We start from the raw sequence: 27,630 nt of genomic DNA on the forward strand, positions 1-27,630 counted from the left end.
ACATGCAATGCAGGGAGGCATATCAAATTCCTTCTGCTTGTTATAGAATGTTATCCAAATAAGGCAGTACAGTGATTTACAATAGGAATGTGAAGATGTGCATCTTGCCTGGAGAATGGACTGTACTGAATTAGTTGAGTCCCCTCCAATTGAGAGCTATTGGGAAGCTCCCTGAAGCTTTTTCTACCATAAAAGACATTAACAGGTGCCTGTGCCTCTGTGTAAAAAGGAGCCAGGCAAAATTACTTTGTCCACCAATGAAGTCTAAAAATGATTTATAAAATTCCACTGTAGAGGACTTGGAATTTCATCACTATATTCCCTTTGATGGCAAACACATTGATCTTGCATGACAAAACCGTATGTTTTCAAATCCTGCTACCCACAGGACTCCGGAGGCGATTTAGAAAGAAGTCTTAACAAGGTATTTGGCTACAGCTTACTCAAGAAGTAATGAATATGAGGTACCACCAGCCTGACGAAAGTATTGCTTCTCTGACAATAGCTTTGCGCTTGTCTGGAGTTCTATTTGAATAGATGAAGGAAAACTTGCAGTTTTCCTAACGTGACACATTATGAACCATTATCCAGTTTTTCCCCAAAACAAACTAAAAATCACTAATACATGAAAGTGTGGTTAAATGATTCTTGAATGTGGGTCTCCCACTCATGAACTTGGCCATAAGAATCTTCTGGATACTGATGTCATAGCCAAACTAGAATTACTGTTTCCAAAAAAACATGACACTTCTTAAAAACGCTTTCCAATTTCCTAGCCATAGGATCTTTCAATGGATCTCCATCTTCCAATGAAATAGTTGTACTTGGAGACAGACATGCTATAGTTGGATCAATTTTAGACATTGCATACCACTGAAAAGCTACTTCATCCTGAAAGGGATACATATCCTTAAGTCTCTTAAAAGGTTAAAACTGACATCTTTCCACCTGTTCTCATTCTCTGTTAATGAACTCTACAAAAATCTGGTGTACAGAAAATGCTCAGTCTTCTCTTTGATGATCCACAAAACGGAAATAAGCTGGGACTGAAGGAATTGTCTAGTCCCAATATTTTGTTAATAAAGTAGAATATTCACAACCACAAGCTCTATTTCCACAGACTGAAATCCTGAAAACATGAGCTGTTGGGGATACACTACTATACACACACACACACACTTGCCTCACTCATTTGACAGAAATTAAAAACACACCAAAGGCAAGGGAATTAAACACTACATGGCCAAAAGTATATAGACACGTCTTCAAATTCACGGGTTTGGACACTTTAGCCAACAAGTCAGTTTGTGAAATGTCTGCACTGCGAAAGTGGTCTCTGTCAATTTCAAGCGGAAACGTGTAGGGAAAACAGCAGCAGCCTAGGTGCGAAGTTCTAAGTCGCAGAAGTTCACAAAATCGGACTGCAGAGTGCTGAAGTGTGTAGCACATAAAAAAGTCTTAGTCCTAAATTGCAATACTTACTGTAGAGTCCCAAATTGCCTTTGGAAGCAACATCAACACTAAAACTGCTTTTCTGAAGGATCACTAATTGGGTTTCCATGACAAAGCAGCCGTGCACACAAGCCTTTCATCACCATGAGCAGTGCTAAACATCTGCTGGAGTAATCTAAGCACAACAGGGCAGTAGAAACACACTATTTGGCATGAGAGATCATGCTTCACCATCTGGCAGTCTAACAGATGAATTTGGTTATCAGAACACTTCCAGAACAAATGTATACTGCCAACTGTAAAGTCTAGTAGAGTGGAAATTATGGTTTTGGCTATTTTTGAGGGGTTGCCTAGGACACATAGCTCCAGTGAAGGAAAGTCTTAATATTACAACATACAAGAACATTCTAGAGATAATAAATCAGATTTTGGTGTGGGAAAATTTGACTGGCCAACACTGGTCCTGACCTCAACCCCATGAAACACCTATGGGATCAACTGGAAGGGTGGCTGCAAGCCAGAACTTATTGCGTAACCTCAGTGAACAACCTTACTAATTGCTTGAGGCTGAATATATGCAATTTCCCACAGCAATGTTCCAAGGTTCTAATGGACTCACTTCTGAGAAGAGTCGAGGTTGTTATAAAGGCAGAAGGGGGACCAACCCTATATTAATGCTCATGGTGTGGAATGATAGGTTAAAAAAAAACAAAAAAACACACTTTTTGTGTGAAGTTCGGGTGTGAACATACTTTAAACCATGTAGTGTATAACTTCTGAGTATAATTTTTTTCGTCGGTCTCTACCTAAGCTGACTAAAAGTTTAAAATCAACAACAGCAATTGCCTAAATCAGTGGTTCTGAACCTGAAGTATCCCCAACAGGCCATGTTTTGAAGATTTCTGTCTGCGGAAGCAGGTGGAATAAATACTGACCCAGCAAAATAGATTAACTCACCTGTGCCTGATTTAAGAAACCCACAAAACGTTACCCGTTTGTGGTTCTTGAGGACTGAGTTGATAACCCCTGGTCTAAATCATACAATGATAAAACCAGTTTTCTACAGTAGGGGCGGATTTATTCAGCTGACGGCTCACATTGCACATTTTTCCACCTATTACAGTAGCCAATTTCTACTCACACATCCATAGGCCGTGAACAGGATCTGTATTCTGTAGTTAACACACAGAAGCCTGCTAAATGTTATTTTAGAGATCAATAGAATGAAAGCTGTGTGACATCGACTCTTCAGTCCACAGATTCATTTTGCTGGCTTTGGGCTACCAACATGCTGTGGGCATACAATTGGTCAGCTAACAAAAGGTAAAGTAAGATTTTAAGCATATTCACGCACTGTTTTAATGGTTGCACAATCGAATATTGGCTTTAAAAAGTACAGAGCAAGCTAATTTATAGAAAACAAATCTGAAAAATGAAATTATGCTACAGCATTTTGCAAATAAGTTATGTAAACAAGGAGACATAATTTCAGAGATTCCAGAAGCTTAAAAAGTTTACATATTAACAGAACTGCTGATAATGTCAAGATAGAACTTTTATGTAAAACCAAAAAATTAGGACCTGGAAAGAGTAAAGTTGAATTAATTAAAGCTCTGATCATTTGTAGATTTAGAACACTAAACCACTATTGCACAAATAGTTCAGTTATTGACGGTGTATATAAAGCATTCACAACAAACTGTTCTACTTATCATTTCTTTACAGCAAGCGGTTTAAGCAGTTTGGAGATTCAAACAGCCTCCTATTAAAAGTCATGTTACATGGAATGTATTCAGCTAACTAAATATTAAAGAACGGACACTGAATAGGAACAAAACTAAATGGTGAGATACCAACCCGAAAGCAATAGGGGGTCTTTCTCCGGCATTTTTTTAACATGATCAGATTCTCCAGTTAATGAACTTTCATCAATTTTTAGATCATTTCCCTGAATAAGTACTCCATCGGCGGGCAACAAATCACCTGAAACACAGACCTTATGTCAAAAGCAGGATATTTCCAAATGGATAAGATGCGCAAACACAATATGAAGTTAGTTACCATATTTAATTTGTGCAATGTCTCCAACAACTATATCAGCCACTGGAATTTGGATAACTTGGGCTCCACGGACAACTGTAAATTTCTGCTCTTGTTCAATCCGGTTCTGCAATCCCCTGAACTGTTTTTCTTTACTCCAGTCATTGAAAGCTGTTACTAACACCACACATACAACAGATACAAGAATAGCACCTCCTTCTATCCAACCTGCTTCCCCTTCCTCCTCCTCTATAGCACCACTGGTTTCTCCGCACACTGCAAAAAAAATATGGTCAAAGTACAATATTTGAGGATCACATTGTAATGGGAATGTATTATTCAAGGTTCGATAACTGCTGTAAGTACTGAAATTTACTCGGACATAGGGCTTAAACATTGACTATATAAAACTACTGCTAATGTTGCTTTGTAGAGAACATTCCAATATTTTTCTTCATATGGATTTATGTAATTCTAAGTGCTACATTAAAGTTGAACAGGTCAACATTTACCTTCTGCATTGAAAACTAGGTTATCTAATTCATTTACACTCTTTATGTAGCAGTGGTTGTCTGAGAGCAGACAGCTTATTGCTTATTGGAATAAAACAGTGCTTTATTTTATGTACCTGTAGTTTAAATCCAAAAGGTCAAACCTAACAGATTCATACCTCCTACTTTTCAGAGAATACTTCCATGACCTTCCTTTTTTATATACAAATGTAATAAGATGTGCAAACATTCTAAGAAAAATAACACCACAGTATACAGATATTATATAGGGCTTTATACTGCTGAGAAAGATTATTACTGCAGAAAGAGTTGGCTAGCTAACACCAATGTGTCAGGTATTATGACCCGATAAGGTGCAGGCCTGAGAGCAGTCTGTCCCTTGTGTTCATTCAACACCATTTTCTATTTTACTGTTCTAGAGAAGGTGGTTTCCATTTACCTTCTAGAGCTTTTTCCTGTGAAACAGATACTATTCATAAATAAACAGCTCTGTTACAGTGTGGAACAATTTAAAATCAATTCACATTCAATTAGACTCAACACCCAGTCTATACCCACAGTACTAGTTCCAGTGTCCCCTGTGGTTGATAAAAGTAAAGTATTTAAAGCACCAATATTGGGTGTGAAATTATATGTCGACAGTCAATGTCAACATTCAATTACAACAAGTTCATATTTTCGAGATTGAACATGTTGACATTCGACATGTAGACACTGTTGAGAGATTGACATGTTAGAATGTCGCTATATCATCCCTGGTGGCCCAGTGGTTACCTGCTCACTGTGGCAGTTTACAGGTCCCGGCAGTCATGTGACTGTCAGTTCCGGTAGAGTCAATACCAGACAGAGGTTCTGCCATACAGATTATAGTACCCAATACCAGACAGAGGCTATGTCAATAGACTACAGTCCTAACGCCAGCTCGATGCTCTGCCAAAACAGATAAAGCCCAATACCAGAAAGAGGCTCTGCCAATACAGATGATTATAGTGTCCAGGACAAGGAAAAAGCTCTGCCATACAGACTATAGTTCATAACACCAAACAGAGGTTCTGCCTTCAGACAAAAGTGCCCAATACCAGAGGCATTGCCATACAGACTATAGTGCCCATGTACACATATGCAAAATAAGCATACACTACAAAACTCACAGGATCAAATAAAAAAAACAGATAAACAAAAAAAAGGTAATGTTTACCAACCTTAAGAATAATTTCAAAGGTCTGAATATGCTGTACTTGACCCGCCTCTATAAGGGTATGTACAGTTACTTTAAACATTAAAAAGGTGCATGTTAAAATGCATTTTAGATCCATTATATATGATTGAATAAAATATAAGTGTTTGATTTTTTTAATGCTTACCTTTCTATTTTTTATTTTTATTTTTTTATTAAAAACGCTCTTTAAAAACCACTTTAAACAATTTTATACCCATCCAGAGACTAAAAAATTGGCACTCCGGGAACCATACAAACTTACTTTTACAGTCAAATGTCACACAGTCAAAAATCAAACTCCTAACAATTTGAGGTTTTCACCAACCAAAACTAATTCGAAAAAGGCAATATAAGAGAACATTAAAGGCCCTGTGCTTATTATGCAAGCCTAAAGGATCATCTACACCATACACTGCATCCTCATGTGATCGCTTTCACAGGGAAACTGTGTAAAATAAAATGGGAAAGGTAGATGGGGATGGCACTTGAACCAGGAGAGTGTATGCAAGAAAAATTTTGCTTGCATGTGCATAAAAAATTTCAACTGCATACAAACTATACTACTAATGGAGCACAACTGTATGGAGTTTTAAGAGAATGTGGTTATCACGCTTCAAAGGAGTAGTTAGCATGCCCTGCACAGGTATAGGAAACCCCCAGAATGACAGATACAAATTAAAAAGGGGAGCTATACCTGTGTGTATGGCGCTTACTCTGCCGAGACCTTGGGTTTCAGTGAATACAAAGAGACTCCTATCCTATGATCTCTTTGAATAGATTTATTGATGTATATGAAAACAAGAGATACTAGTATTTCATAAACATCATATCATAGGAGAGGGATCTCAAATAAACTACTCAGGCTAGGGCTGGGTACACACGTAAAAATTTTCTGTCCAACCATCCAACTAGTTGATTGTTTGGAATGCAAATCTGGTACCGTATGGGAGTAAGTGATGATCAGCAATTTGTTCCTAAATGCCAGAAAACAGATGAAAATGGTCGTTCAGACAAGTTTGTTAAATGTTTGATCTAAACAATTTGTTCAAACAACAGTTTTTGTCCATTTTCCGGCGTTTGAGAGCAAATTGCTGATTGTCATTTGCTTTCATACCTTACCAGATTTTCATTCAAACCAATGAACTAGTTAGATGGTTGGACTGAAAATCTTCACGTGTGTATGCACCTTAACTCAGATCTAACTGCATTTGCGTTATGCAAACAATTTGCAAATGTATTTCACTGAATCTATTACAAGCATTTTTCTGGACTGCTAAGGTGCCCATACACGGTGCATTGCACCGTGTAGGGCGAATGGCGATCCGTCGGCAGACGGATTGTGCTGGCACCGCTGGCAATCATGCGGTTCCCGTAGACTGCACGATATGTCGGATCCCCCCTCCTCCATTTCAATGGGATCATACATCGCATCCCAGATCTCTTGGTTCTGCAGGAAGATCTGGGGATGCGATTTACAACCCCACGGAAGCACGCAGCAGGATATCAGGTGCGATATCGTGCCCATACATGCACGATATAGCACCTATATCGTGCCAATCCGTCGGATCTGCAGGTATACCGTGCAGAGTATGGGTGTCTTCAGTCCTTTTCCAAAGTTTGAAATTCCATTTCAGTAGGTAGCTCTGGGTCATGCCTTTTCTCTACTTAAATTCACTTTGTACTAATGACAAAAGTATTTGCCAAGTGCAGCTTTGTGCACCATACTATCTGGTGGCTTGTGATACTGCAGCCTCCGTAAACCCATCACTAGCTCCTAACCTCACACCAAATTCCACATCCCCCTACATTGCACTGCTAAATCACTAGATATACCCACTGGCAAAAAATAACCTTTAGTATTTCCTGGTTTCTTCTCTGCTCAAGCTTATTTGATGTTGATATTGTGACTGTTCATGCTTGTTTCAACAGAAGACTTCATTAAAAGAAATAAAATACTCACATTCATTATCTCCACCAGGAGGTCGGTAAAAAGAAAGGCTTAATGATATTATGGCTGCTATTTCTAATATAATTAATGTTACATCCTGTAGTGCTTCCCATACTAACTGAAGAAATGTTTTTGGCTTTTTAGGAGGGATAATATTCTGTCCAAATACTTCTTGCCTCCTTTCAAGATCTGGGAGATGTCCACTTAAACCTGTATAAAAAGAAACAAAATAATTATTAGAAAAAATTAAATTATAGGCAAGTCTTAAGGCTGGTGGTAATCATAGCATGGTAAATATGCTAAATGTTATTAACAGAAAACATAATATGTGGACATAAAACACAGAAAGTGCATTACATAGCAATAACAGTCCTACATCTCATTATCAGCAGGTACCGATCACCATACTTACAGCACAGGAAGGAGTAATACTGTAAATGGGTTTATGCACTTATCCCACAGTTTCTCAAGTTTTCATGTCAAATACTGTGTGCAAATGTATACCAAGTACCGCTACAATGTGTACACTTACATCAAATAACCCTTACATAAAAGGTCAAATTAAGCCTCATTCCTTTAATGGATTATAAATACCCATTTTATCAGCGATAAGAAAAATCCGCACAAACATTTGAGGAAAAAAAAAAAAAGTGTGAATGTTTCACTACAGAACTTCAGATATCTATCAAGTTTCACAACCTTGAAAAGCCTAGCCCCCAATTCATAGTCTAATCCAGAGGTTCCCAGACGCGGTCCTCAAGGCTCCATAATGGTGCATACACACGGTCAGATTTGATGAACAATTTTTACAACGATTTGAATGATTTCATGAACGATGAACGATTTCTGACAGTAGTAAAATGAATGAAATTGTTAAAATCTGACTGCAAACACATCAGATTTCAGAGATTGTTATCTGACATGTGGGAACACGCATCGTTCGTCAATGCATGCCCCACGTCACAGATATGAACAATTGAACAATTTTTACAATCGTTATCGTTCAGATCGGACACAATCTGACCGTGTGTATGCACCATTACAGTTCATGTTTTAGATATTTCCATGGTTGAACACAGGTGGCTTAATTAGTATCTCTGTCAATTTCATTTAATCACCTGTGCTCAACCACGGATCTCTCTAAAACCTGAACTGTTGGGGTGCCTTGAGGACAGTGATTGGGAACCTCTGGTCTAATGTAAAAGCACCATGGAACCTCAAACAAACACAAATTTCTCTGGTAACAGATATTGGGGATTACTTATTATAGTGCTGCGGTTATAAATCGCTGTGATACACATTGTTAAACAATGCTGGACCACAGCTGCTCTGGGAGCACCAGCAACAACCACTACACCTCAGCATTGACTGACTGCTTAAACATGTTGCTCAGCATTTACACATGTTTAAATATTTAGTTTGAATTGGTGGATTTTTTTTGTGAAAATCACATTTGGGGTTCATGCTTCTACTGTAATCATAAAGGAGCACCAAGCTTAAACTATCATGTTTTCCACTAAAGTGATATATGGACTCACATATGCATGCAATCTGTATAGTGATTTTATATTCTGTATAGTGATTTTACCCATTGCCAAACATAATGTCATGAGGAAATGGCAGTAGCTAGCGGCAAAAGGTCTATGGGGACGGCAATAAGCAGCGCAAAAATGGTCATCACGGTAAATACCTTATTTTTTTCAGGATGACCCTTTTGTTAAAGAGAAGTGGAGAAATAACCTTTCACCAGCCATTTCAAATTAAATTTAATGATTCCAATACCCCCTTCCAGCTCTGTATCCCCTTTCTCTCCCCATCTCCCTCCTTCTGTCCTGTCTCTTATGTAAACCCCTACCTTTGCCTAACACTCCCTTGATATTAATCTCTCTCTTGCTTGCTCCATCTCTCCTATTCCTCTCTTTTCTCTCTTCCCTGCTGTGTTTTCTGACTTGGGGCCCAATTCTGAGTTGTACGTTAATGCCCCCATAGCTGTGATTTTCACAGCTGTGGATGTGCAAAATTATGATAATGCAACAGCGACCAGGACTTTTATTGAAACATCGACCTAAGCTATCGCAGCTGTCCGCAACTGTGTACACATATCGGATGCAGATGATGCAAACATTGACTCAGAGTCAATGTTTGCATCATGTTTCCTGCGTACGGATTCGCACAAGCACGATGTGACACGTCCCTGAAACGGTTGAGACAAGCCCGCGTTTTTAGTTGACACTTCCCGTTGCCTCCCCCAAGCGGTCCCTGCCTGTCAATCACACTGCAAATAAAGACTTGCAGCAAGTGACTACGGTAATGTACTTTGACGTATGCGCAGTGGCAGAAAGTCACACCGCTCGCAAAATTATCAGTATAGCGTACAACTCTGAATCTGGCCCTTCATCCGATAAATTGGCCCATATGCGATACAATACAAATACTGAGCAGGTTAACCTTTCCCAGCAGATGCACCTCTTTTCCAGCTAGGGCCTGTCCCGTTGCTCTATCAGTGGCAGCCATAGGAGGGGACACATGCTCCCCACTACGTATGCATGCAGGAGACGAGACAGACCTTACAGATTTATGTATGCAACATTGTAATATAAATAGCTTTTAAGATCAAAGCAATTTTCTTATCTTCATTCTCAAAAGTAGCTATTTGATGCGCAGATAAATTCATATTAAATGGCAAATCAATATGACAAACCAGCTTTTTCAGCCAGTATACAGTTTGTCTAAATCAAATTTTAGAATCATGGCTCAGCTTTAGAATTGATTTTTCACTATTAATTTCATATTACACAAAGAAAGGTGTAGCTTTCATTTAAAGTAGTTCATTTAAAGGTAATTTAAAGTAGGCAAACAAAAAAAGATGAGCTAGATAAAAAAGAAAGAATAAAAATTGAAGTTACACTTAAACAGCATGATGTGCTATCCCGGAATGGCAAATCGCACTTTGCTGGCATCGCAAGTTGTGAGATATTGTGAGGTCTTCACTTCCGTAACTGGCCAATATGCACACAGCCAGGCATATAACATGTAGTGACGAATTTCATTCCCTCCATAGTTAAAGTATGTAAAATATTTATTAAACAAAAGGAATACAAAAAAGTAGGTCCTTTAAAGCTGACGAGACCAAATGATCTATACTACGTTTAAAAATCTTAAAAAGCACAGAATGAACGTTAGCCATCTAGTTGAAATGAAACCTGAAATAACCTTTAGCTACACAATGTACAACATAAGTAACAAAGTGGAACCACTTGAGCAACACTTATGATAGTAACTTGCACAGCCATACAATGTTTTGGTTGCAGAAAATAGAACTAATGACCTGGTGAGCTGGACGTTGTTACTTGATTTTTTTTTTAGAATATTTAAAGTATGTGAAGCATTACTGTAGTAATTAAAGCAGGTGAAGTACTGCAATTTATCAGTGACCAAACTACCTAGCTATAAAGCACCACTGCATAGAGATCCATAGATCACAATCGGACATCTCTATGTGGAAGATGTAAAAAGAGTGGAGGAAAAGTGGACAGGTGAAGAACGTACCCATAGTAACCAATTGGCTTCTAGCTTGCATGTAGAAAGTACATCCTATTAAATGATATGGAGAAACAGATTAGTTGCTATGGGTAACTTTTCCACTCCTTATACCGGGCATACACTATACAATTATCGGGGTGACCCGTCCGATATCAGCGGATCCCCCCCGATAATTGCATTGTGTGTGCAGGCAACGGAGGGTAAAATATCGATCAGTTGGGCATGCCGGATTGTCCAGCATGCCCATCCGTTACGATATTTGGTATGCTAAATGACGGCCGCATCGGGCAGGGTATACCCAGCAGCGGCTAACTGACAGACATTTCCCGTTCCTTCCCATAGAAGGAATGGGGAAAGGTCTCCTCCCCGAGGGCGGAGCGCAGATATCAGGGCCAATACACATATCTCACAGTGTATGCCCACGATATCACCAGGGTGCCAGACTGCCAGATAAAATGCCTGTCTGTCTGAGGCATTTTATCTGGCAGTGTATGCCCAGCATTAAAATGCTTGTTGTTCTCCCCCTATAGTCACAAAGCAGCCATGCAGTACAGTTTTGGGGGTGTGGGGGGGGGGGTGAATTTAAAAAAGGGATGATTTCAAGTGATTAATTGTCCTCTTCTGGGCTGGATTTTATACAGTTTAGTTACATGTGTGGGCAGTGGTGGCTCCAGAGGTGGGGCCGCAACGCAGTTCAAAATTCTAATAGGGGAGCCACACCAACTGCCATTTCACACGCTGCCAAACATCACTGGCTGGGACTCACTGGCAGTTGGTGTGACTCCCCTATTTGAATTTTAGACTACACTGCAGCCCCACCCCTGGAGCCGCCACTGTGTGTGGGCAAATTGAACTTTGACCTGTCGAGAAAGAGCTTGCATGTGGCCAACTATAGAAAGAATTTCAGAGGTGCATTGTAGTCTTATAGTATTAGATGAGCAATGGCATAGGGGTGTGTGGCGGGGGCACAGAGACAACAAAGTCCCAAAATGTTACTTAGAAAACCAAAATTTATAGTACATTTTCACTAATTGCAAACAAAATTTACCAAAGACTTTACTTGGTCCTGAATACTGATTGTTTTATTGCAACAGTTGTCCTGTCAATGTAAATCGGACAATTACAATTTTGAGCTCCAGTGAAATAGCCATAACTTTGACAGTGAACATTATGTACAACTCAATGAAGAAGCCACATTTTCCCCATTGCAGGGAATCCCTGGCTGCTGCAAGGGAGATTACAATGAGATGAACCATCTGTCAATAATGACATCTGAAACGGTTTTCATATGTCAAATAAAAATGACCTGTTACAAAAAAAATAAATAACTTTACTAGGGTGCATAAAGCAGTTTAAAAAAAAATAATCGATGTAACCAACACATCGCCAAAATTAAACGCAGTCATGTCACAAAGGTACTCCCAGCCATGAAAGTGCTAAATATTACCTTCACTTTATGTTCCAAGTGGATTACAGACACGATGTGAATACACGATGAAAAAGTTGCATGCAGGAGAACTTTAGTCCTCATGATAGTATAGGTACAGTATGTTGTTCCTACTAGCAGTAACATTTGAACACGATGTACATCACAAGGTAATTCACGCTTGGTTTAAAATGTATGTGTAGTATAAGCAGATTTCAGCGTAAGAAGGACCAATATAAAAGCAGGAATTAAAGAACCATTTTTCTGCATTTGCCATGTCCGGCATTAGAGAATATTTGGAAAAATTATTCCTTTTCCAAAAAACATCTACACAAAATCCTCATGAAAACCCCATTAAAACTAAATATGCCTTAATATGGCTGCAATAAGTTGTCTTTTTTTTCCAGTGTGTACATTTTGCTGTGCTTTCTCAATGACTACACGTGACATAGTATGATACACATTAGTAGTTTTGGATGTATGGCAGTTAGAAATGTGGCTACACACATTATCTGCATCGTCTAGTGCTTGATTATGCACTGCTATTTACATTTATATAGGTCTTCCTTTCATATTACCTGTTCTACTGTATTTTCCTATATGATTTTTCATGCTTCAATTATGACAGTAAGTTTAGTTATGGGTTAAACGTACAGCCTTTATTCTTCTATGTATTCTCTCAACATTTAGGGTGTTCATTTCTATCATCTGCCAATAATTTGGAATCTTGTGTTATACAAATAAGACAACTTAATTGTAAATGGTAAGGCTGAAAGCTAAAATACTAGATAGTTGCAACTAGATCACAGATTATATTATATCATATCAGAAAATTAAATCCTGGATATTGCAAGATTTATAGAGCAGGGTGAGATTACTCATTAGTGATCGTCTTTCTGTCACCAGTTATCAGAGACGACTCATTTAGTCAGCACCACAGTGCGTCACTCAGAGTCTCTCTGACTTCACCTGTCGGGCATGGTGACAGCAGGTGATTTGAGAGGCAAGTTCCCAGGTACTGATCCACCAATTTCCACTGTCTATTGACGTCTACTCTGTGTGTAAAGCTGTACTAATAATACTGCTGGTAAAATGTATCAGAATGATGTGGTTCTGACGAGTCTATTCAAGCAATGCATTAGAATGCTGGTGTTAATACCTTTACTTAATTTCAGGGTGTTTCATAGCACACTTCAGAATAGAAATAATTAAACAAAAGTGCTCAAAGTGATGGCAAAAATGTTTTGTTTAATGTGTTAATAATATGAGATATGGTAAGAACTTACCCTTGTTATCTCTATTTCTACGAAGTCCATAGGGTTCCACAGGATACCTTGGGGTATAGGTGTGACGTCAGTCATCGGGCACCAAAGAGTTAAGCTTTCAGCCTCCCAGGATGCACTAGGTCCCCCTCCTATACCCCGCCCCCGAGCCAAGGCACCTCAGTTAGTTACCAAGCCATAGGCCGGAGAAGGAGAAGGAAGAGAGAGAAAAAAGATCTGGACACACACAAGAATCACATTCTCACCAGAGGGAGACGGAAAAACCGGTGACCAGAGCAAAGCCCTGTGGAACCCTATGGACTTCGTAGAAATAGAGATAACAAGGGTAAGTTCTTACCATATCTCATATTTTCTACTTCAGGGTCCATAGGGTATCCACAGGACGTCCCCCGCTTAGATGGGTCGTCTGTAACCACCAGGCAAGGGACAGGCGAACCTCCGGGGTGAGCACAATTGTCTGGGACTTCAGAGACTGCGGCAGCCCGTTCCACTTGGACAGAATCAGGTGCTGCAGAGGTCTGGAGTGAAACTGGGCATATTCCACCATGTCGAACACCGACACCATGGAGCCCAGTAACCTCATCGCTGAGTGTAGAGACACCCGGCGACTGAGCAGACAACTGCGCACCCTCGACTGTAAAGCAGAGATCTTTGCCTCCGTCACGAAGATCCTCTGCTGTTCCGAGTCCAATAAGGCTACGAGGTGCAGAATCCTCCAAGACGGGATTAGAGTGGACTTCTGCAAGTTGATTATCCAGCCATGTTGTTGCAGTAGCGCAATGGTCAGACCCAAGTGGCGTAGAAGGAGCTCTGGAGATCCTGCCACCAATAAAAGGTCGAAGTACGGTAACATGCGGACTTCCTGCAGCCGCAGAGAAGCCGCCATGACCGCCATCACCTTGGTGAACACACGTGGTGCTGTCGCCAGGCCAAAAGGTAACGCCCGAAACTGGAAGTGGTCGCTGCGGATTGCAAACCTGAGGAACTGTTGGTGGCGCAAAAGAATAGGGACATGCAGGTAAGCGTCCTGTATGTCCAATGACACCATGTAGTCCCCAGGTTCCAGCGCCAGAATGATGGACCGTAGGGTCTCCATCCGAAACTTCGGTACCCGCAAAGACCTGTTGAGAGCTTTGAGGTTGAGGATCGGACGATACGACCCATTGGGTTTCTGTACCATAAAAAGATTTGAATAGAAACCCTGGCCCCTCTGGGAGAATGGAACAGGCACTATAAACTCCAGCCTGGAGCATAGTGTGCAATACCTTCTGCAGCTCCGTAGCCTTGTTCCGGTCTGATGGTAGACCCGTGGTGAATAATCGAGCCGGGGGTCTGTGCCGGAAGGAGAGGGCGTACCCGTGGGAGACCACCTCGAGAACCCAAGTGTCTGTCGTAGTGACCGACCAACACTGGGCAAACTGCAGCAGGCGGCCTCCCACTTTGGGATCCCCCAAAGGGAGGCCCAGACCGTCAGGCCGCAGGCTTGTCATCTGGCTTGGGGGCCGGACGTCTGGTACTCCATGCCTGCTTCCGGGGCTTGGCCGATTTCTTAGGGCCAGCCTGTCGAGGAAAAGACTGTGGTTTGGGCCTGCCCTGGGCCCTAGATGACCGAAATGATGATGGTCCAGAACCAGAAGGAGAAGCGGCCGACGGGAGACAAGCCGATTTGGCTGCCGCCAGCGTGGCCACAATCTTATCCAGATCCGGACCGAAGAGAACTTCTCCGGTAAATGGCAACGCCTCCAGACGCCTTTTGGAATCTGCGTCCGCCTTCTAGGATCGCAGCCACAAGGTGAGACGAGCAGCCACCGCTGCTGAAGAAATTCTAGACACCAGAGTACTAATGTCTAAGGCCGCCTCGTTGATATAAGTGGCCGAATCACGGAGATTACCAATCAACTCCGCCTGTTCGGCCGGAATCAAAAGATGCCTCTAATGAATCCGCCCAGCGCTCCATTGCTCTGGCAACCCAGCAAATGGCCATAGCCGGTCGTGCTGCCCCCCCCCCCGCAAGGGAATAAGCGGACTTCAGGCAGATCTCCACCTTGCGGTCCGTAGCATCCTTAAGGGAGGACATGGATGGCATCGGCAATGTGGCACTACGGAAAAGATGGGTCACGTGAGAATCCACCTGTGGAGGGGATTCCCACTTTGCTAAATAATTATCAGCGAACGGATAAGCCACCGCCAGGCGCCTCTGCGGCTGGTATCTTTAGCCAGGCTGTTTCCACGCCTCCTCTAAATGGTCCACTAACTGACCTGAAAGAGGAAAGACTGTGGCATCGCCCTTCACATCTTTAAAAAAAAGGCGTACTTAGATTTAGCCGCTGGGGGAACTTCGTCCTCAATCACCAAGGCTGTGCGGACTGCCCGAATAAGTTCAGGAATATATACCTTGGACTTAGCGTCAGCGTCCTTAGTATGGAGAGGTTCCTGATCGTAAGGATCCAGATTCTCCCCATCAGACGTCCCCTCGTCATCCTCATAAGGAGCCGACAGAAGCCACCGGCCGTTTAAGTGGCCGGATCACAGACTCCCCTTGCAACACATCCGACAAGTGCTGTACAGAACTCGTCAGGGAGTTAACCCACGCCGGCTCCTGAGAAACCGGGAGCGGGGAAATAGGGAGACTGTGGGGTATCACCAATTGTCGTGGGAAACCCTGCATGGGTGACGACACCACTGGCTGCTGGGACAAACCCATCGGTGTAAACGCGGGTTGCGGAGCTAACTGGCCCACTAAGGTTGTAAGCGCCTGAGCGAAACAAGCCCAGGGCGGCTCCTGTACTGGTGCTGTAACCGTAAGAGGCCGCGCCATGGACAAACACTGCCGGCAGAGGCCCTCCGCGCTACCCTCCCCCTCCGCTAACGGTACTTTACACGTAGTACACTGTAGCCGGAGAGGGAACTCACTTTCAGACATGATGGCACCAAGTATGTGACCCCTCTCACCAATTATATATCAAATAGGCGAGAGACCACCCTGCAGCACTGCAAGGGCTTAGCAGATAGAACAGGGATAGTAATAAAGCTGACAGTTTAGAAGAAAAGTTACAGGCAGCAGCGCTAGCACAGTCACATACAATGCAAAGAAATATCAATTCCTGCACTAACAGCGCTGATCAATCAACTACACAGACACAGAGCCTGGTAGGACACAGCGCAGCATACACAGACCTGACCCAAATCGGAGGAGAGGTATGCGGGGGGACCCAGACCACGATGCTTCCGTCCAGGCTTCCAGCAGCGTTCACCATGCGTTCAGAGGAAGATGGCCACCGAGGAGCAGAGAGGAGGCTGGCCTGGGGGAGGAGCGCTGCCACAGGACCAGTCGGCAGCGTGCAGATAGGGCTGTGTGCAGCGGGGGAGGCGCCGGCTGGGAGACAGGGAAGGCGCGCTCCCCTGGCAAGCATTTAACCCCTGGAACGCCGCAGCGCTACCGCTCTGCTGCGGTCCGCTGTCCCAGGGGGTAGTGGAAGCGCAGGTTGGTCGCCTGGCTCCACGCTGCAGCCAGTCCCCAGGGAGCCCCCTGCCTGGGGACTCAGGACCATGTGATCAGCGGGGACCCACCGCGGGACCCCGCTGCTTACCTTTGTCCCCCTTAAATCCGGCCATGGTCCGGAACATCTGTGGTCACCGCTAGCTGTGACCCCAGATGCTCACCAGCATCCCCGGATCGGTACCGGCGTTCTGGTATCGGCGGGGGTGTAGGGAAGACAGCATGGACTGACTGTCCATGCTGTACATCCAGATATGCAGCCACAGCTGCATAGAAGAAAGCTTCAGGGGCTCTTCTAGCCCCCACTCCGACAGGTGCACCCGACTCCGGCCGGGCACCAAACTAAACTGGGGTGCCTTGGCTCGGGGACTGGGTATAGGAGGGGGACCTAGTGCATCCTGGGAGGCTGAAAGCTTAACTCTTTGGTGCCCGATGACTGACGTCACACCTATACCCCAAGGTATCCTGTGGATACCCTATGGACCCTGAAGTAGAAATACCCATAACATGAAAAAACTATGGGTGCCACAAGCCACAGACATGTCCCCTAAAGGTGCCCAAACACGGGACTATTTTTTACACGATATGGCCAGTTACAACAGGTTGGACAGACCAATCGTGTGCAAATAGGTGTATTTTGTGTGTTCTGCGACCCCGTTGCGCGTCCCCGCCATCTAGTTGGATCGCAGATCAGATCTTTTGAGTACAATGTGATACACTTCTATGCATCTTATCCTATGATCGTAATGATCAATCGTACACCATTTGACCACATCTTATGAAAAATTTAAAGGGAAGAATTTCAAGGGCAGTCGTACAACTCATCTTACAAACTTTGAATCTCACAGTGTATGGGGGCCTTTAGGTTCAACTGATCGTTGGTTGGCTTTAAAAACTGGTGGTTAGTAACATCACTTTAATCTCCAACTAACAAAGTCAGTGTGACTATGATAGAGAATCCCAGTATATTTTCTTGGTACTTTTTCCTTTAATCACATTCCCAGGATCGGATCCCATAAATCACAAACTCCAGGAATTACAAAGTTTGTTGAGGATTGAATTCCCTAGCTGAACATATCTGTAGGTTTTCTTAAAAAGGAAAAACAAAAACAGAGAGAATGTTTATGTTAGAGTGTATATGAATATTAAATTCTTATACAGCTATAGCCATAATAATATGAATTACTTCTTCCAGAGTCAGGGCTCAGAAACCAGTTTATCAAGTAGACCTAGCCAGCTCACACTATAATCTAAAAAGCATTTGAATACCTATAGCCAACTCACACTGCAAAGTAATTAGTTTCAACTGACCAAGGGTTTCAGTTGACCAATAGGCTATTCCCTCTTGAACACACCTACCAGGTAAAGGGAGGAGGTGTTGGTTTCCCACATAGAGGAGACAAAGATGTCTCACAGACACTCTCTCAGAGGGAAACGGAGGACAGAGGTCTTTCTCTGACAAGACCACAAAGATGCAGCTACAAACGCCTGGAAAGGGTCTAAGTATCTGATTATGTAAAAACTTAATAAGGACATAGCTTTGGAAATATAAGGATTTGGCTTATATGGTTAATGATATTGTGTAATAATGGCTCTACTCTAGTTAGTAATATGGATAGTTAATGTAATGTCTGTACAAGTAGTGTAAGTCTCTAGCAAGTTTGTGTTAACCTGTAGTAGATTACATGTAACAAGTTTGCAGTGATTCGGTAAAGTGATTTATAGTGCCATGTGCTTAATGGAGGCTGCAGTTTATTCACCATGTGGTTTAAACAATAGCATGGCCTGAGATGCTTAGTGAGGTGTTATATTCTTGTGGTTTAGCTGTAATATGGTGCGTAGTAGATATATTTGATGGAGATGGCATAGTTGGACATAAGGACAGATGAATCAGCTCATATGTATTATACAATGTTATAGTATCTGTATAAGTTTGTATAGTATCATGGATGTAATCATAGTCTGGTATCAGTGTTATATCATGGAAGTTTAATTAATAACAGCTTTGAATGGGATAAGGGTGACCCCCACATACAAAGATGGAGTCGGCAGTTTTGTTAAATATGGCTGCCGCCATGTGGGATAGACTAAGGCATTGGGCCTTGAAACATGTGCTCCATCTCCCCCATTGAACCATGTGCTGAACAATGGCCCAGCCTAGTGAATGCTGGCTGTATTAGATATTGGAATACTGTATAATGCAATGTTTGCCTGATGATATCACATAGTTATGATGTGTAAGAATGTATCAAAAATAGTTTTCAATGGAGGTTCCATGTGCTATTCCCTTTGTGAGAATGCCTGGAACCATGTACTTGGTTCAATGGAAGTTGTGAATTACTAGTATTGTGATCATAGTTATAATTCTAGACAGTTTTGGTGTTGTATAGTTCAAATCGGTTTGTTATAGTTATAATTATGATCATTAATGGATATATGAATTACAGAGTTACAACATTATGTGAGTTTTCTTACATTCAAAATGGAGATTTATCTTGGTACCATGAGGCCTTGAACAAAGGCAGAACAATGTGGTATCCCATCTCCCCACCCAGAACATACATATCTTCCACCAAGCTTTCTTAGCAACCATCTCTCTCATAGCACTGATTGTATTTGATTAATACTATTATGAGAATTTGATTTGATTAATATAAATATACTTTACTTACCACATCTTGTGTGCAATGTTCTTATTCAAATGAAATTATTCTAATTATTTAAGAGGTATATAATTCTGGTTAACACTTTGCGAGATATAGAATATAATATAATATAAGGAATCGGTATGAAATACCGCCGGCCGCATGGCCGATTCTCGGCAGCACCTGGCCGACCAAAGCAGAGTTCCGGGCAGCGGAAGCCCGACAGCGCTGGAAATCCCAATCGTCAATAGGCAAGTACTGACTAACTTAACCTAACCCCCTAACCCTAACCCTCCTTAGGGGTGCCTAACCCAAACCTCTCTCCCCCTCCCCTGCTGCCTAAACCCCGGGGGGTGCCTAACCCTAACCCTCCCGGGGGGTGCCTAACCCTAAGTCCCCCCCGGGTGCCCTAAATTTAACCCTCCCCCCTGCGGCTGTTGGCCCGCAGCGCCCGGCATTCCGATGCATCGGGGAATGGTCAGGCGTCTACATCTAGACGCCCGGCATTTCACCCTCGCCACGATATGACAGTCGGGAAGCCGGCTGCCTTAATACCGGCAGCCAGCTTCCCGACTGTCATATCATTGCCGATTGTATACCTAAATAAAAAAATAAATATATATTTATTATTGGGTATACAATCTATCTCATTTAATGATAGAAATAGAATATTTGCTTCCAAAATATGAGGTTAAACCAGGCAATTACCTGCAGGTACAGACAGGCAGAACAAGCAGGTAAAATAACCACCCCTTAGCAGTTTGATAGCTAGCTGAAGCTATTACAGACATGAGTATAGACAAAAGGATTATTGTTCGCATAGTAGTCACATTTTTGAATTGTATTTTTTAATTGGTTTTCTTCATCTACAAATGAGACATCTTTGTAGAAAAAGTAATAGTACGAGGGTAGTTCAATATGTAAGGTAATAAGACTTCTCACATGTGTAATTGTCTGTTTCATTCTGATTTCCCACCAGAGCAGGTAGACCACTGCTTTCCCACTCACAGCCATTAATCTGTACCTCATCAGTCATACTGTCCCAACATCAGTTGTAAGATGGCGGAAACATGGTCAAACATTGGTGCGTAGTGTAATCAGATTTCTGCATCTAAAGGGTACATCCCCAACGAGGTGTATGGTGATAATGTCATGTCACATAAGCAGGTTTGGTGCACTGCCTTTGATAACAGCAGGACAAACATTCAAGATGAGCAGCAATCTGGCCGGCCAAGCACGTCCACCACAGATGACAATTTCTGCCGCATTGAAGTTCTGATTCCGAAGGACAGACTCAATTGAGTTAGTGATATTGCTGATCAACTGAACATCTCAGTGGGTACTGCGCACATCATTGTTGATGAGAAACTGGGGTACAGGAAAAAAATGTTCATGCTGGGAACTGAAGCAACAACTCACAGAAGTTCAACAAAACCAACAGGATGGAATTGTCTTTTGTGCACTTGATGTGGTACCATGAGGAGGGAGTGCAATTCCTGCAGCGCATTGTTGGACAATAAAACGTGGGTGCATCATATGACACCAGAGACGAAGCAAGCATCCATGACAAGAAACACATTGTCCCCACCTTCAAAAGAAATTCAAAACATCTCCATCAGCAAAGAAGGTCGTGGTGACAGTGTTTTAGCACCAAAAAGGACATGCTTCTTGGCGATTTCCTCAGAAAGGGAGATACAATGAATGCTGTCCACTACTGTGAGACATTGAGCAAGTTGTGGAGGGCAATTAGTCGAAAATGACCTGGGTTGCTGAGAACAGGCATTGTATTGCTGCACGATAACGCTTCGCCACACTAAGACAACTGCACGCTTGAGTTGTTACAGTGCTACCATAGGGAGGTGCTGGACCATACTTCCCTACACCCTGACCTGGCACCGATTTCCATCTCTTTGGAACATTGATGAAGAAGCACCTAGGTGGAAGACTATTCGCAACAGAACTGTGAAGTTCAGCAAGCATTCATGTCCAGGTTTCAGGAGCTTGACCATGATTTCTTCTATGCCAGGATAGATGCCTTGGTGTACCACTGGAACAATGCTTAAACAATTATGGGGACTACATGGAAAAATAATCTGTACCAAGTCCATACTATTTATATACGTATATGTAGGAGTTTAATAAATTTATGCAATGAGAGGTGTTGTTAACTTATTTATTGAACCACCCTCGTAATTAAAAATTAGTTTTGGTTAAGAAAAATTGGAAAATCAGTGGTATATTTTGCATTTAATACTTTTGTGCTCGTTACAGAGTCTGCCATAGGAACTAATCAAATTAAGGTCTGGACTTGTGGCTATGCCACACCAAAACTATGTTTTATTAAGACATTCTAATGTGGATGTAATACATTTTCTTATGACCCAGTTTGCTGTAGTCTGTTTAGATTCTAGCCAACCTTTTAGCACCATATAGGATGAACAAACTGTCTTACCTAGATTGGCTGTTTTGTCTATGTACACTTTGATAGCTCCAACATACCAAAAAGCAAGTTGACTCAGTTATTATTTGGAAACTGAAACCTTGTAAACCGGAATTACATATTTTATTGATTAAACTTGACTGGAAACTCTATAACCACCTTGGGAAGAACTCTTGTGGAACAGCAGGCAGCACAGCACTGAGATCTGCAGGACAGAGCCCTTGATTCTGAAACTCTACCGAGTTTTTACAGCTAATATTCTCTGAAAATAAAAGGTAGACCATGGAAATTTCAAACAAGTGGGAGGCACAGTTCTACTACAGATGTAGAGAAAGAAAGTTCACCAGACTGATAATTACTGTGCCAACAGTGGCTCTCTAGTCTTAATCATGGGGCTCAATTCAGTTCAACGCGAATTGAATAGCGTCGGAATGAGCTCCCGGAGCTATTCACTTCAGCGTGCTTTTAAGCCCGACTGAAGGATTTCTTCTCGCACCCCCCATGGGATGCGAGCAGAAATCCGGCGAAACTGACGCAAATCTGTTTTCTGCCCTTAGCGCAGCAGAAACCGCATTGCGGCATGCACTTAAGTCAGAATGCTGGTTCTCGCTACTAAACACCTTGCTTAAGGCGCGAGAGCAGGCATTCTCCGACACAACAGTACACTGAATTGAATAGCTCCGGGAGCTCCTTGCCGGCGCTATTCAATTCGCTTTGAATTGAATTGAGCCTATGTTTTGAAGAACCTCTTAAAAATAATCTTTCCGGCTTAATATCCTCGCTTCAACAGCCATGCCCACCAGAGCCAGTCAAAGGCCCTTATTGAAAGGAACATTTGGTTAGCAGATACCCTTGCTGAACAAGACACCAACAAAGACTTCCCACCATGATTATTTGGTCAGAGTACCAAGCTCTCTTTGACCAATTTGGGCTGATCAGAAGGTATGAAACTTGCTCTTGTTGTGGGGCTATTACATGCCACTTGAACCCACCAACTCCAATAGAACATCAAAAAATGGTCACTTTGGTGCTGACATTTTTTCTCATTCTTCTCTCAAACATAAGTTTAAACTGTTACCACTGGTGCTTCTTTTCATAAGGAAACAAAAGAAAAAAATCTATTAGATATATAGATATCTCTCTCTCTCCGGGACCCCAACCACACCATTAGTGCTTTGTCGGGCACCAATCAATTATCGCCACCAGGGTGCCCGTAGCTCCAGTCTAAAGTGCCTGGGAGCTATGGTATTTAATTTTTTTGTGCTCCTATCACTGATTTCTGCTCGCACCCTCCTGACGGGTGAGCAGGAATATGCAAAAAGTAGGGCTTTTCGGCTCCTTAACTGGCAATTAGAACAGGAGAATATACTTTACGCAACTAATCCCTTGCTTTTTCGTTGCACAAACAATTGAATAGCTCCCATCACATTAGACAGGAGCTACGGACAAAATAATTAAATTGCCCCCTTTCATTAGCTGTCAGATTAGCTGGCAGAAGTAGGCTTACACTGTCCGCCTTCCTCTGCATGTGTGTACCCTCCCCGGCACACATGCAGACACTTTATAAATCAGCAATGGTGCTTTCAGCCCAGTGCTGGTTACCACAAAATTAGGGTGAAGACCGATGTCTGATCCAGCTGAAAATCGGGGTAACCAGCCTAGTAGTTGGCTGATTGGAATGCTATTATTTTAGCTTATGGCCATCTTAAACCATTTAGGTAATGAAACAATTTAATTTGGAATTGTGTGATTTTGATAGAGAATGACTGATTATACTCACACTATCATAAAGGACTGTAATACAAAACTTTGATTTAATTTCTTGATTTAATTCAAAACGTTTGAAACATTTGTATTGAATCTCTTCCCTCCTCCCAACATGTGTGGTAAAAAGAAAAACTAAACCCTGGTTTTCTTTCCATAACTAAAAGTACGTGAAGTAAGGAGTATTAAAACAAAAGGTTTCAAGTTGGGCCAGTAAATTACATATTTACACACACATATATAATTTTTTTTTTTTTTAATTGAAACATCGTATATAATATACAGAGAAAAAATAATACTTGTTACATTTCAGCATATAGCTGAAAACAGGATCATAGACAAAATAGTTCAAATCATCACAGTAATGTTGGCAGACATTATATAGGTTTTAAACATTGAGTAACAAACTCCCACAGACATTTTTCTGGATATCTCATGAAAATTTGGCAGGAAATTTGTGGTAAACAGAACTTTATCTGGTCTAAAGACAAGTTTCAATAAATAGGGGGAACTGTGGTTGAGGAAGAAAAATATATTTTGTTTTCAATTACCTTTTTCTGAAGAGAAAATTTCAGTATCTTCTCAGTCAGTTCTAAGATCAGAAAGACTGCAGATACCAGGTCATTCATACCATAGCCACCAGGAGACTCTTCACAATATGAAACTGCCAGCCTGGCCAGAAGACCCTTGAAACTCCCTATCCATCTAGGAAGAGTCTGAATCAGAAAAACAAGGCAAATGTACCTGATCCCTGTGGTGCTCTCTGTTGTAAGTCTTAGGGCCACCATACTCTGCTAACAGTCTTTCTAGCAATGAGGACATTTAAATAAAATGCTGTATGTTTTATGACTATAGCCAAAGATAGTACTTCAGATCATGTACCTAGAACTGAATCTGCTAATCTGTTGATCACAATCTGAGAAGGCAATGTCTGGAGTGGGCATAGGCTGGGTGACCGAAATCTTACCTAGCTCCTCCCACATAGTCAAAGCACTGAACGGAGCTAAAGATTTGGCCTAAGCTGGTTCTTCCACCATTTTAAAAGGAAAATTCATCAGGCCGCCATTCACACATGTCCTCACAATCAGAACATTTGGCATGAGTATCTGACAGCCCACTGGGTATTTCTAACTGGCACCTACTGTACAATATGTAAAAACCACCAAGTCTCCACTCATCTTAGCTATGGAACTTCCTGTATTTTTTGCTCTGTCTGAAAAAGGAACAGAGAAAACTGACTCTAGCCATAAGTCTTGGCAGTAATATTATTTGTTATCTCTTAACACATTTGTAGAAGACTTTTAATAGAGAATCATATTTAAATAACAGTGATAAAACCACCTCCTATTTATAACCCTCTTCAGTGTTTGTTTCTTTTTAAACTATTAAATGCCAGCCCCTACATCTCTAACAACTCCATGGTGGCAGTGTCCCTCAGATGGAGGAAAGGAAAAAAAAAGTTTGAAAGGTATCTCAAATTCCCATCTCCAAAGTTTTGTTTAACATTTTAATCCCACATACCCAGTGGTTCTAAAAGTGCACTAAAATGTTATGAGGCCTAATGCAGAACTGAAAAACTTTTGTAAAAGTAATTTTAAAACATAAAGTTAAGACTTTGGTTACTCTGTTTTACTTTTTTAGGAGAACTCCACAATTGGTCTTTCACATGGCCAAATGGATATATTGACAAAAAAAACAATTCTGCTGCCTTATGGTCAAAAAGATGACACATTATGTTTCAAAGGAGAAAACAGACTTATTAGAGGTAGTTATGACAGGGTGGAGTTAAGGATTGCACTCTGGCAGAAGGGATGATAAACAGACAAGTGTAACGATGAGCTTAGTTTTAGACATGTTGAGCTTTAGAAGGTACCTTCCATTTAAGGGATTTCTTTGACCTCTAATAGCCAGCAGATTGACTAAAGTCCAATACTTATTTATTTATATTACTTAGTTAAATCGGTTTCTCTGAGTCCACAGGGAACACTGGAGTCACGACTGTGGGGTATAGACTGGTGCAGAGTGGAGCTGGCACTTTAAGAAATTATAAGTGTGACTGGCTCCTCCCCCTCTATGCCCCTGACCTCTCCAGTTAGAGAAAAGAGCCGAGACGAGACAGAGGAAGAACCTCTAGAGAAGGAGGCAAAAATTAGAACAAGCAGAAGGAAATTAAGAACAGTAACAAACTGCACAAACACAGCAGGGAGGGTGTCTAGTGTCACCTGTGGAATCAGAGAAACAGATTGAACGGTAAGTACCAAAATCCTGTTTTCTTTTTTATCCACAGGGGACACTGGAGTCAAGACTGTGGGGATGTCCCAAAGCCACCCAGACGAGAGGGCGAGTGCTGCGACATCTGCAAAACTGAACAACCAAACTGAGCATCAGAAGCCGCAAAAGTGTCGAACCGGTAGAACCGAACAAACGTATGAGCCCCCGGCCAAGTAGCCGCTCAGCAGAGATGAGAAACCGAAGCTCCTCAGGCAGCCGTCCAAGATGGCCCAACCGTAAGTGTAGAATGCGCTGAAATGGAAGCTAGAGGCGACAGTGATGCTGCTAAATAAGCTTGACGAATAGTCAGGCGTATCCAACGAACCAGAGCCTGTTTAGAATCAGGCCACACCCGTTTAGCCACTTCATACAGAACAAACAAGGAATCGGACTACATAGATAGGCAAGGCCCGCACCAGACCAAGGAACGAGTTCAAAACTAGGACCACAATAGGTTTGTTCATATGAAAAGAAGAAACCACCTTAGGCAAGAAGGCAGGGAGAGTATGGAGGACTGCCTGATCCGCATTAAAAATCAGATAGGGAGAGCAGCATGACAGCGCTCCAAGCCAAGGCCAGCAACAGAACTATCTTCCAAGAAAGATATCTTAGATCAACAGTCTCCAAAGGTTCAAATATGGAAGACTGAAGGAAAGAAAGAACCAAGTTAAGTTCCCAAGGGGCCTGAGGAGGAACAAAGGGAGGTTGAATGCGAAGAACTCACTCTATTAAAGTCTGAACCTCGGGAAAACAACGCCAATTTTCGTTGGAAGAAAACAGAGACAAAACCTGAACCTTGAAGGCACGCACCCAGACCTGACTGAAGGAACTCCAAAAGATGGCCCAAACGAAAAGAGGTGGTATGAAACCCAGTCTTTCATACCATGCTACATAGGCCTTCCAAATCCGGTAAGAATGGGCCGAGGTCAGAGGTTTCCTTGCCCGGATTATGGTAGAATTAACCGGGCATGGAATACCGTTCTGCTTCAAGATTGCGGTTTCAACAATCACGCCGTCAAACGCAGTCTGTGTAAGTTGGGGTAGAGAAAAGGACCTTGTTGAAGGAGGTCTAAACGAAGAGGCAGTGGCCAAGGATCCGCTGCGAGAAGCATGTTTAGGTCGGAGAACTAGGCTCTGCGAGGCCAGTTCGGAGCTACCAGAATGGTCCTGACCTTCTCCCTCTTAATGCGCTTGAGCATTCGAGGTAGAAGGGAAAAAGGTGGAAACAGATCAACAAACTGGAACGGCCACGGGTGTGTCAGCGCGTCCACAGCCACTGCCTCCAGATCCCGGGAGCAATAAAGAGGGAGCAGATTGTTTTGTCTGGATGCCATGAGATCGATCTGGGGCCTGTCCCATCGCAGAGTCAGATCCTGGAAAACCTGAGGATGAAGAGCCCATTCCCCTGGATGAAGATCCTGGCGATTTAGGTAATCCACTTCCCAGTTTGAGACACCAGGAATGAAGGCAGTCAACAGCGCTGCTGCGTACTTTTCTACCCAACGGAGGATGCGGGATACTTCCCTCATGGCTCCCCGGCTTAGAGTTCCTCCTTGTCGATTTATGTACACCACCGCGGTTGTGTTGT

General features: G+C 42.3%; 1 protein-coding gene across 6 annotated transcripts in view; it reads right to left on the reverse strand.

Annotated features, from left to right (window-relative positions):
• Positions 1-27,630, reverse strand: part of ATP2B1 (ATPase plasma membrane Ca2+ transporting 1) — a 164,096-nt gene that overhangs the window by 60,522 nt on the left and 75,944 nt on the right. For all 6 annotated transcript variants that reach the window (XM_088454402.1, XM_088454401.1, XM_088454403.1 and 3 more), the window contains exons 3-5: positions 7,184-7,381; positions 3,514-3,768; positions 3,310-3,435 (exon numbers count right to left, since the gene is read on the reverse strand). In XM_088454402.1, coding sequence (XP_088310528.1) covers positions 3,310-3,435; positions 3,514-3,768; positions 7,184-7,381 — 579 coding nt within the window. The remainder of the gene's footprint in view (positions 1-3,309; positions 3,436-3,513; positions 3,769-7,183; positions 7,382-27,630) is intronic.

Source organism: Taudactylus pleione, unplaced genomic scaffold, assembly GCF_031769625.1.
Source record: "Taudactylus pleione unplaced genomic scaffold, aTauple2 ptg000040l, whole genome shotgun sequence".
Taxonomy (NCBI): domain Eukaryota; kingdom Metazoa; phylum Chordata; class Amphibia; order Anura; family Myobatrachidae; genus Taudactylus; species Taudactylus pleione.